The sequence below is a fragment of the Telopea speciosissima genome, chromosome 9, assembly GCF_018873765.1.
Source record: "Telopea speciosissima isolate NSW1024214 ecotype Mountain lineage chromosome 9, Tspe_v1, whole genome shotgun sequence".
Taxonomy (NCBI): Eukaryota; Viridiplantae; Streptophyta; class Magnoliopsida; order Proteales; family Proteaceae; genus Telopea; species Telopea speciosissima.
This window is the reverse complement of record NC_057924.1, coordinates 43551186-43562738: the sequence shown is the minus strand read 5'-3', so window position 1 is coordinate 43562738 and position 11553 is coordinate 43551186. Positions and strand designations below refer to the sequence as shown.

General features: G+C 40.6%; 1 protein-coding gene across 1 annotated transcript; it reads right to left on the bottom strand.

The window, feature by feature from the left end:
* Positions 1–7681: 7681 nt before the first annotated feature.
* Positions 7682–9588, bottom strand: LOC122639378 (aspartyl protease family protein 2-like). The gene is made up of 2 exons (XM_043832220.1): positions 7767–9588; positions 7682–7697 (listed from the first exon to the last, which is right to left on the bottom strand). Exon 1 carries the CDS (start codon positions 9421–9423, stop codon positions 7768–7770), a length of 1656 nt encoding a protein of 551 aa, XP_043688155.1. The 5' UTR covers positions 9424–9588; the 3' UTR covers positions 7682–7697; position 7767.
* Positions 9589–11553: the final 1965 nt, after the last annotated feature.

The following is an 11553-nucleotide window of genomic DNA, read 5'->3' as shown; positions in this document are numbered from 1 at the left end:
CTAAGAGGGGAGTGAATCAGTCCTCAATAAAATTCTTTCCAAAACTGTTTTGGCAGACCATACACAACTGTCCCTGTAATCACCACCGGCCAGAGCATTCGGTAATTACTAGCTACAGTGTACATACACCCCAACCTTCAACCAAAAATGGTCAAGCCTACCTAGGGTGCCTGCCCATCCTGCAAAACAAAAGTACACTTCCCACAAGCTCACAATACATAACCTAATTTACGTGGTTTATGTAGTTCGGCAGTGTGTGTACATCCACAGGGTAATGCCCAACCCTAGACTTTGTGTATTACCCGACACTTAACACTAGTTACAATTTGACTGCAATAACAGTCCAAGAGTCCCTACTCCTGCTTCCAACAATGCCCCAACACTGTCAAGGGCAACAACCTCCTCTTACAATAGCAACAACTATGTAAGACATTTTCACAAACACCTGTTGAGCATCAACTCAACAAGGCTTACAACTTGAGAAAATACAATCAAAACTATCATTCCCAATATCTCATCACATGTAGCTAATGAAGTTCATCTCAACAAGCTCATAAGCTACTTACAACATAAAAGAAATGATTTAGAGATTACCAAAGTGGACTAAGCCACTTGAAGTACTCCACCAATGCTCTTTGAAGGCCAAACTTTGAAAACTAATGCACAATTGCCGCCAATCGGACTTGTAATTGATGAAGAGCATCAAACCCCATTCAAAATCTCCATTAAAATTATGTTCAATCTTCTTCAACTTCTCATCTAAGCTCTCTCAAAGTTCTTCGTTTTCCCCTTTTTTTTGAGTCTTAACTTCAAGTTCTATTGATGCAAGGATGAAGATGGTATTTTTTTTAGAATTTTGATCGGTGGTTTGCCCAAAACAGACATTGGATGGCCAAAATATGGAGCTTCAAGATCGGCCAATAATAAAATTCCATTTAGTATATTTTATGCAACTGTACCAAACTCTGGCGAAGCATAGAGTTAAAGGACTATAGAGGTGCACAGATTTATATCAAATGTAGATCGTCAGATTAGAATACGATGGCATGGCTCCTTAACTGACCGTTGAGATGGCGGCAGACAAGGTCAGAAGACCTGTCGTTGTCAATGTCGGTACTCAAATAACTCGAGCCAATGGTAGCTTGAAGATTAGAATCTCAAGTGGGTATATGGTATACACGCACAACACTTTGACATGAGCCATAGATGCTTTACTAAAGCAACAAGCCACGTTTCGATTTCTGTGAGCTTCGTATAGTGCAGATTGTGCTTAGCTATACATCTTATTTGTTAAGAGTGTGAATTGTCTCCAAATCTTGGATTGGAATTTCGATAAAAACACCATATTTAAGCCATCCACAGGACATATTTCGGCATCAAAAGAACCATATGGTGCACTTGCATTGCATCGTAGTACTGTTCTTCACAGAGCTCGAGTTACCATATAAAACCGTAAACTCTACCCTTCATCCAACAACTAATCAGGATCCACAAATTAGAATCTCAAAATAACCTTTAAAGCCCTCCATTTTAGCCATTAAACCATAATTCTTGGACTTCACGTGGGTAGACCCACTTTTTCTTAAAGAGAAAACCTTCTTCCGTTTAACATTAAATGCACTTCAACTTTTTCTTAAAGAGAAAGCCTTCATCAATCAGCATTAAATGCACCTCCACTTTTTAAACAACCAGTTAGATTTCATGATTTGGAATATCTTGGATGAGAAAACTGCATAAACGAATGAACCCACCCTTGGCATGGCACTGCAGCACCCATTGCCGCACCATGCGCGCGCATGGCTGCATCTGCTGCAGGCGTGGTTGCATCTTAGCCTAGCCCAGCAGCCATGCCGCCCATGTGGCATGTGCTACTTGTTGCCAACATGATGCCACCTCAGCCAGTGATCCACCTGCATGCCACTTGGCATTGTGGGGTCCACAATGTGTGGGGCCCACCACCCATTTTCTCTCTCCTCAAAATAAGAAAGGATAAACACATAAACACATGCCAGCACACTACCATCATCTCAATAAGTACTGCCAATAAGAATTGCCACTTGCATAATAACTGCACCAAATTACCATATTGCCTTTGAGAGATGTAGGAGGACTAAAATGCCCCTAAACACTTCCAAAACACTTCTAGAACTTGTTTGCACTTGGTTGCCAACAATGACAACACATTATCACTGCAGCCAATGGAACAACACTTTTTTTTTCTTTGGGATAGGAGAAGGAATTATGGACTTCAAAAAAACTAATAATGTAAAGAGAATGTGGGGGAAAAAAAAAGGAGACCCACTACAAGTGCAAATAAAATGGGCAGAACAGATTTGTTCATAGTAGAGAGAGAGAAGAGAGAGAGAGAGAGAGAGAGAGAGAGAGGGAGGGGGGGAGGAAGGGAGGGACAACTATGACATCCTCTACATAACTTCAATTATACAAAATCCTCTTCTACATAGCACCACCTTAACCCTTATTAATGTAATTGACTCTGTTTTAGTGGATCAAGCTACAGGGGAGAGTACACTGTTACCTGCAACTATAGTGCTAGGCTGATCACTAGGGCGTTGGGCAACAACTTTATAGCACCAAGACTCCTACCGAGCACATAAACACTTATGTAAAGCTTTGAATATACTGCATGCTGTTAGAATTGCAAGTACGATTTAGCATAAGCGAATTCGAATCATTGTAACCGATGGGAGAAACCAGTCAAATCTCATAACGAAACTTAGAGTTTCGATCGTTACCTAATACTTTACAAGGACAAAGCTTCCACATGATATTAGCCCTTTCACAATGAGTCCCACACACACATACAACTTTGCATTCCCTTGAATGCAAGCTCTTCCACAATCAATTGGGTTTTTGCAAAAATCCTGATCACAGACTAGCAGAGAAAGAGACTAGAAAAGATGAAAAACCTCAACAATATACTGAGAGCTTGTGTCATGGTTTTTTTCACAATATATATAAAAATATATATAGTGTAAAACCCTAACACTAAGTGATGGGGTAATTATCGATTTACCCCTGGCTTTCCTAGTGGGAATCAGAATCCTAGTCTGGATCGGATTCTTCTCCTAACAATCTCCTCCATCCTAATACGAGATCTTATCTCATATGAGGATCCATCAAGAAAAGAATTCGTGACCCAAGTGTTGTACATATGAGTTAGACTTCAAGGAAAGAGGTAGGATCTTATTTGGATTCCACCTAGCGTGCCATGTGTCTTAACTGAACTGTTATTCCAAACACAGGGTTAACCAACACAATTGCTGCCAAGTAGATGTAACAATCAATACTCAAAGAAAATAGTAAATACACACATTAGTTCCACACTGAGCAACATCGCATGGTTCAATATAGGGCATGCGTAAAATACTTTCAAATCCCTAATGAACCGAAATGCCATGTCAGAGATTCCATAACCTTGATTGGACAAAGAAAAAACATTTTCAAAAGGCTTAAGAAAATAGATAGCAATTTTATATAGATAACTATAAAAACATTTCAAACCACAAGAGAATGCCATCGGATCTGGTTTTGCGTCCAATTTGTCATCAAGGACTCATTCTTGGTCGAATGTTCCTGTAGATGTATGGAAAAAAATCTAGAGCATCAAAACTCTACCAAAAATCCGACATTTCTCTTGGAGGTCGTGTATCGTAGGTGTGACTACAATAGATGTCCTTCGTCACCGAAATATAAATGTGGATCATGGTTGTGCACGTTGTGGGTGTAATGAAACAATTTCACATATACTATTGAGTTGTTCCTTTGCTCAAGCAACATGGTTTGGAAGTCTTTGGGTCATATTCTTCCACTAGTGAGATGATCCGTCGTTATATCAGTGGATCAAGGGATGGGATTCTATATCTCAAGATAAGGTTCCTTGTCGAGTTGTTGTTTCTCACTGCTCCTTTATTTGTTGGATGCTATGGAAAGCTCGAAATGATACTATATTTGGATGACGGGATTGGACTCCAAAGGAGGTAAACCAAACTTCTCTTTCAACTTTCCAAGAATTTCAGGATTCCCAACCTAACCCAAGTTCTCAAACACCGAATGAAGCCTTATTGTCAACAAATGCATCGGCTTTGACTGTCCCAACGCCAAGTATGATTAAGATCAACTTTGACGCAAGTTATTTTCCCAACTCTTCTAATGGTGGTTTTGGAGTAATCTGTCAGGATTTTCATGGCTGGCCTCTTCATGTTGTGTCGATCTTAGCGTCTTGTGATGATGTTGCAACTGGTGAAGCCATAGCCATTCATTCATCATAGCTGGAAGCAATATGAGAGGGTTTTGACAAGGAGTTGTTTGAATCAGACAATAAGGATGTCGTCTCCTACTTATAGATGGGAATCACTTCTTCTCCACTTGGGCTGAGAGCTATTTTAGAGGACATTGTTCACCTCTCAACTTATTTTGAAACATGTATTTTCAACTTTTTTCCAAGGGAGAATAACCGCTTGGTTGACTCCCTAGCAAGGAGGGCCCTGATCCGTAGGGTTATATCAGCACGGTACCTGACTGACCCAGATCGAGAAACCTAGTCATGTGAAGATACTATCCCCACATAGAAGGCAATAAACGTATCCAAATCCCAATATACCACATATAACGCTGCCAGCGAACAAGCGCAATCCTACAAGGAAACAACAAGATCTTCCACCGATCAACAATATAGAAATTCCCATTAAAGGTGGACTCTCTAGCTATCACTCTCCTAACAGAACTCTTACCTTAATAAGCTCAACGTGGAGCGCAAGACTCATCGTCTCGTAGTGAGGCATAACCTCAGTCCAGTCTGGTATATAAATAGGAGGCCTATGGGTCAGGTAAATCATCTAACTTATTATTCTCTCAAATTCTCTTGAATTGTTTATTGCTAAAGAGAATGACTTAGGCATCGGAGAGTCCTTTGCCAAAGAAGACCGGCTCTCCCTTGTTCATCTGTTCCTCTTTGCAGGTTCCTCCCTGGAGGGAATCAACCAAAGGTTTCTTGACGCAACATATTGCTTCACGAGGATTGCATACAAAAATCAAGGTAGCCCTAGGATCTAATCTATTTGAAAGTAAAAATGAACTAGAGATTTGCTAAAGAAAATTTTTTGTGAGGGAGTTTTAAATTTTTGATGATAGTTAATATCATCAAAAGTCACTATTGACACCTTGTGAGGATATTGCTAATTGGTTAATGCAGCCATGCATGGTCATAATCCGGGATGGCCTTGGGACCTTTTCGTTTTGTTGCCAGATGGTTTAATAATGCTAACCGGTGGCATGGTTCCTTCAACCAGTCACAGGATTGCGTGAAATAACTGCTCATCTCCCAAATGAACTAAAAAATCCCATCCCGTCAAATTCTCTTGCACATGCTCTTATTGGCCCCCACGTTGATGCAGGCCCTAAATGACCAGACACCAATCTCTTGCCTAAAAATTAATTTGAAATTAGAAACAGATGCATCAAACGAGGAACTTTTTCTCTAAACCTAGACTCCAAGTAGCTTGGACCCAACTATGTTTTCGTGGCCCATAGAGCAGTTTGGATTGGGTTGGGCCTGATCTTGACCCAGCCCATCGATGTACAAGCTTAGCTGTTCATGGCAATTGTGCTCTTGATGATACACTGATGATCTGGTGTTCAATGTCTCACTGTCGATTTGCCTCCTAGCTTGTCTCCTGAGTCGAGAGTGGAAATCCTTTGTTCAACCCCTATAAGAGCCAACAACAAATAAAAACAAAAATCAAGATAGAGTAGCCATGAAGGATCAGTATAATTAGCATTGTAGCTTGAACTGGCTGGAATGGGCAATTGATATATTTTGACCAGGGCGAGTCTATAAGGTCCAGTCTGTTGTAGTTCAGACTCCAAATTCTAGCCTCAGTTTCTCATGGGCCAGCGCCGCTAGCCTGAGTTTTTTTGTTTCTCTCTCTCTCTCTCTCTCTCTCTCTCTCTCTCTCTCTCTCTCTCTCTCTCTCTGTGAATCAATTAAGACTCATCCCAACTACCACAGTGTTAGCTAAAGGAATCCTATAACGACGTAGAAAAGAATGAGAATCGTAAACAAAGAATTGCACAGTGCATAAAGATTTACGTGGTTCGGTAGGTTTGCCTAAGTCGACGGTGAGATGAGATATGTTTCACTATCAATGAAGAATAGGGTTACAACCGCTGTCCTCACACCTCTCTCAGATTACATTACAGAGAAAGAACCCTCGCTACAAATTTATAGCGAAACCCTATACAGAAATTTTACAGAAATACCAATATACTCCTCAAAAAAATTTTCTCGAGGCCAGCCACCCCCGAACCCCGCATGGACCTGCTAGTTTGCGAGACCCCGCCAGTACAATAAATTAATGCACAAGTGGGCCGATTCCTCCGGGCCTCAAGGCCTATGGCACTTCAGAATCAATTAATCCACAAATCCATGGGACTGAATACAAGACATCATCATATCTCTCTCTCTCTCTCTCTCTCTCTCTCTCTGTCTCTCTCTGCGCGTGTGTGTGACTCAATTAAGATATATATCCCAACTACAGTGGTGTGAGCTAAAGAAATCCTATTGCACCATTCCTTTCTGTTTAGATTATTAAGATAGCAAATAACAATAAAGGTCAAAGTTTGTTGGTGGACATGGGAGGAGACTCAAAAGTCTGATACTCAGGTATACTTAAAACAATGATAGCACCTAACCCGAACTCCAAAATCCTATAGGGCATCTTTCAATTATGGTAGCTACTACACCAATCACTAGAGAATAGACAAATCAGCATATATTTGTAAGAATTTATGTAACAGAAACCCTTCAGATGCTCTAATTCCTTACTGTGACTGTTGCTGCATTAGCATTGACAACCTTATGTGTATACCACAAGCATCTACTGTCATGAAAGGAGGATTCACTACACCTTCTTACACTATGAACTAAGAGTAGGAATTCTGAGTTTTGTGGAGAGGATTGCCTTGTTTAATAACATACTGATGCTGATGGATTTCTGAATGAATGTTAACCTTGTTCATTGGGTTAGATATTTTTCTCCCCTTGGTCATTAAGCTTTCAATATTAACCTTGGTCATTAAGCTTTCAATATTAACCTGTTAATTTGATCAATATTAAGCAAAATCTTTAACCTTATCTGGAATATGAACACCTCTGTGATTGATGTGATTACATATGGTTCTCCTTTTTCTCTTGTTAATCATTATTTCCAGCAATGTTAAATGTGCCAAGACTCTTGTAGCTGGAAGTTTGATTCAGGTTACTCTATGAAATAAAGAATCTGTGTGTGTTTTGTAGTTTGATGAAACTACAAGTGAGTTCAGGTTCTCAACTATTGAAGAACATCTGAATTGGAAAAGGTTTTGGCTAACAGGAAAGATGACACCATGGAAAGAAAGGAAAATCTGAAATGTTTGACAAAGTATACTTTTCATTTCTTCTTTTATTGTTTCACAAAGTATAATAAGCTCATTAGCAATGTCTATCAGACCAAACTCAGAGTGGAAAAATAATAAATCTAATTTCATGTGTCCTATGCCTACCTCTCTTCAGAGGGAAAATGAACTCAGAACCTCCCTCCAAACCTAATGTCTATAGGGTCATCAAGCTCTATACCTAAAAATCTAACAATTTAGGATCCACTACAGGGATAGTGTGGCCTCTTGCATTTCATCTGTATATCTTCAAGTCCTACATTAAACCAAAATCACCTTGTTTTTTCAAGAATCATTCTCATTGTTTGTGAGAATTTAAAGATCAGAACACTTCATGGGTGCAAAACCCAGCCTAGATTTCTTTGTATCATACAAAATATGGAAGTTCTGCTGCTGGTAGTTCCCCAGTATCGAAAGAGAAGAATGTGGAGTACCCAGAATCGCCAAACAAACAATCTCTTCAGGGTCGAATCGGATGAAGTAGTTCTCGATCGGGAAATTCCATACAGCTCCATCTTCAAACAGAATTGCGAATTTGGGAAGCTCTAGTTTCTCTACTCCAGACACATTGTAACATGGTTCCAACATAGGAAAATCTTTCACTACAGAGTAGCCATTCACCTTCTTTATGAATGCCTCCTTAATAATCTGATATGCAGGATCAGCAAAGTAACTAAGTGTTGTGCCGGAATCGATAATGGTTCCTCCGGTGCCCTCTGACGACAACTGCCATGTCTCCGCCGGGATTTTCAAGACTTCACCGCCGACTACGATCGATTTTATCTGAACATAGTAAAATGTATCAACTGGGTTTTCCTTTCCAACTACCAATGAAGTGAAATTCAAATTGGGTTGGCTCATAAGACTCTTGTCTTCTCCAAAGATCAACTTGCTAGTAACACTCAAATCACTGTTCCTGTCTACAAGACAGTAGGAGAAAGTGTGTCCATAGAGTGACCTAAGTTGGGAGGAGAATGAGAGAGGGCCTCTCCCAAGTCCTAATAATCCAGCTGCTCCATGAAAGAGGCCTCTGTTCCAGTGCCCACATCCAAACATAACATTCTCAACCTTCTGGAATTCTGACTTTCCAGAAGGGTTGGTGAGATTGATGGTGAATGTCTCGACGGCGAAATCTCCAGTGGTGTTCGAGAAGTCGCCGTACCAATAGAAGTAGGGGCAGCTCTGGTTCTCAGATTTGCAGGGTCGTGGAGGATCAGGGGAGGATACAAGGTCACAATGAGGGTTATGGCAACTTATATTGTGAAAAGAAGAAGATTCTTGTGGGTTGTAATAGGGACCATTCTGCTCAAAACAGTCATGGCAGGGAAGACATTGTATCCAATTTAGATCACTACCAGTATCAAGTATAAGAGAGAAATGCTTTGGAGGGGTACCCACAAAAACATCCATAAAGTACTCTCCGGATCCAAGGCTGACCCCAGATTGCAGAGTAGCCACTAGGTTGCCCATGGATTCAGCTTTAATAGATTCCGGTGCCGCTGCTGGTGCAGGAACCTGTTTAAGCACCGTCAATGGCAGCTTTTGGTTCTTCCTCTCAATGATCCTCCTGTGAAGTGTATGGATTCTGGTGAGGTCTCTGGAGGTGAATTCATTGACCGATTCCTTCTTCTCTGTTTGGGCTTTTTGAGTTGTTGATCTGTGCTTGAGGTGGAGTTTCAGAGACCCTTTATAGGTTGCTTCTCTACCTACCACATACCCATCATCTTCTTCTTCAGGCATGGTTGCTACAGGGAGTTTAGACGAAATCTTCTTCGTTTTTGATAGAAGACAACCTGTGTTGGCCGAAGAAGAATCTGAATTGAAGCCTGGGTGATCAGGGAGCACTACCCCAACAAGTAAAGAATCATTGCACTTGAACCCGTTTTGGCCATGAGCTGCAGCAGCGGGATTCAAAGGAGAGAAGCAGAGGGAAAGGAGAAGAACGAAGAGAACAATCTTCTGAAAAATCATATTTTCTTCTTCTTCTTTGTGTACGGAACTTTCCTTAAATGAACATACTCAAAGAACAAAAAACAGAGAATTAAAGACAACGATTGAAAAAAACAAAACCCCAATAAGAAACTTGGAGAGCAAGGAGATCAATTGAGAGAGATTTAATAGTAGACCCAACGACCAAATGGGAAAATATACTAAAGAACAGGGATGAAAGATAGAAACCAGAAACGAAAGCTTTAATTGAAGTTCAGACGATTTAATTTTACCCCACAGAAAACAAGTGAAAGACCGAGAAACGTGGGAGGAGCGGGGGTTGCGAATGAAAATGAGAAAGGGAATGCAGCAGTCGAAGAAACGCAAGTTGTATATTTATGCTAAAAGAACTAAAATGAAAGGAAAGAGTAAGAATTTGCAGAGTAGAAAGAAACTGGGTTGTGGGGTGGGGTAGTAGTGCGAGGCTGGTCTTTGGTTGAAACTTTGAATCTCTGGCAAGAGTGGACAAAGCCTCTCAAACGCGGTTTGGAGTAGAAAAGTAAATGAAAAGACCACTTTTTTCCCCTCATTATTTTTGCCCATTTTTTCGGTTCTTCTCTACTTGGTTGCGTAGGTGATGTATTTTCCACGCAGGCAGTTTTCTTGTTGCCTACATGGAAAATGTGCCCACATATGCAATCAATTAGAGTTCTTTTTCCCATATTATATATAAAGATAAATTCTTTGTGAGGAATTTTGTACCACCCACGCCCATGCACAGAGGGATTAAAATGATTGTCCACCCCTAAAAGCGAAAATCCTGTCATCCAATGTGCCAACTCGCGCTGTCATTGGCCCTTGCACATGCAAGACCACACTCCTCCGCAGAGAATGTTGACCCTATAAAATATAAAAAAAGAAAAAAAGGAAGAACGTTGGTCTTGTGTGCAGACTCATAATGGTGCAAAATAACAGTCTTGCCCCCATTAAAGGCAAAATTCCCCACCCTTATTGATGCTTTATTATGTGTTTCCATTAGCTCAGCACTAGTGCAGATGCACGGTCATGTACATAAAACTCTTCCCAAAAAAAATTTAATGGGTTGAACTTATGAGGAAAGGCATTTAAAGAAGTGAAATTCTTTCATACTTAAGAGGAAAGGTTTTAAAGAAGTGAAATTCTTTCATACTCCCATTTTAAAATTCTAAAATTCATTAATAGTTAAAAGTTTTATTTATATTTTCCCACTTATCCCCAATGTACTGTTGTTTTCACGTTGACCCTATTAAGGATTTGAATGCTCTCCTATCCTGGGGATTGCCCGGCGAGGGCTCTCCAACTGACACATGGGCTGGAAAGATCCAATTGGTGCAATAATAAAGGGACAGGGAAGAAGAATAGAACATCAAATATTGTAATCGGATCCCAACCGAGTTGGGCTCCTCTATAGCGTGATACAATATGTAGCGCATATCCAACGGCCTTGTGTGCTCGGGCACGTAGTCCAACACCCTACCTGTGTGTTGGGCTATGTGTCCAAACATACAGGGCCGTCAGATGGTGTGCTCCACACTGTGTCGCACTACAAAGGACCCAAATCCATCCCAATCCCGCCTAATAAATCGGGATTTAGAAAATCCTCAGTTGTAACTATCTTCTTTTAACGACTCTTCTTCCTTCCAACTCCAAACTTCGGTCGCAACCCTCTTCTCTCTCCACATTCCAATCAAATGTGAATTCAGATAGTGTTGGTGGAAAAATCCAACACCCTCATAAGATGACACAGATAATGTGTAGATGCGGGCGTGCCAGAACCTTTGACGCAGGTTCAAACGAGGCTGTAAGCTTTATCTGACTTCTAATCAAGAGATTAGATTTCCCTCGTGCCTGAGTAACTCTAAGGACCTTTGGGTTAGATTAAAGGATGTAACACAATTGGGACAGTAACAACAACCAAGCACTAAAAATGAAAGTAAATGCAGAAGAAGACAATGGAAATGACTAAACATAAATAATTGCTCAAAAAGAAATAAAAATCAAATCATACCATTGTTGAGAGACAGTGGAACTCTTGACTCCTGTAGACACTGAATTTTGTCATCCCCCGGCGATGATGACAACAGGACACGGACAGACATCGGTATCTCTCTCAAGAAGGACTCTTGTCCGTAC

Bases quoted from the DNA above. Each gene is read 5' to 3' on its own strand.
- LOC122639378 (XM_043832220.1), bottom strand. From the start codon at position 9,423: ATGATTTTTCAGAAGATTGTTCTCTTCGTTCTTCTCCTTTCCCTCTGC.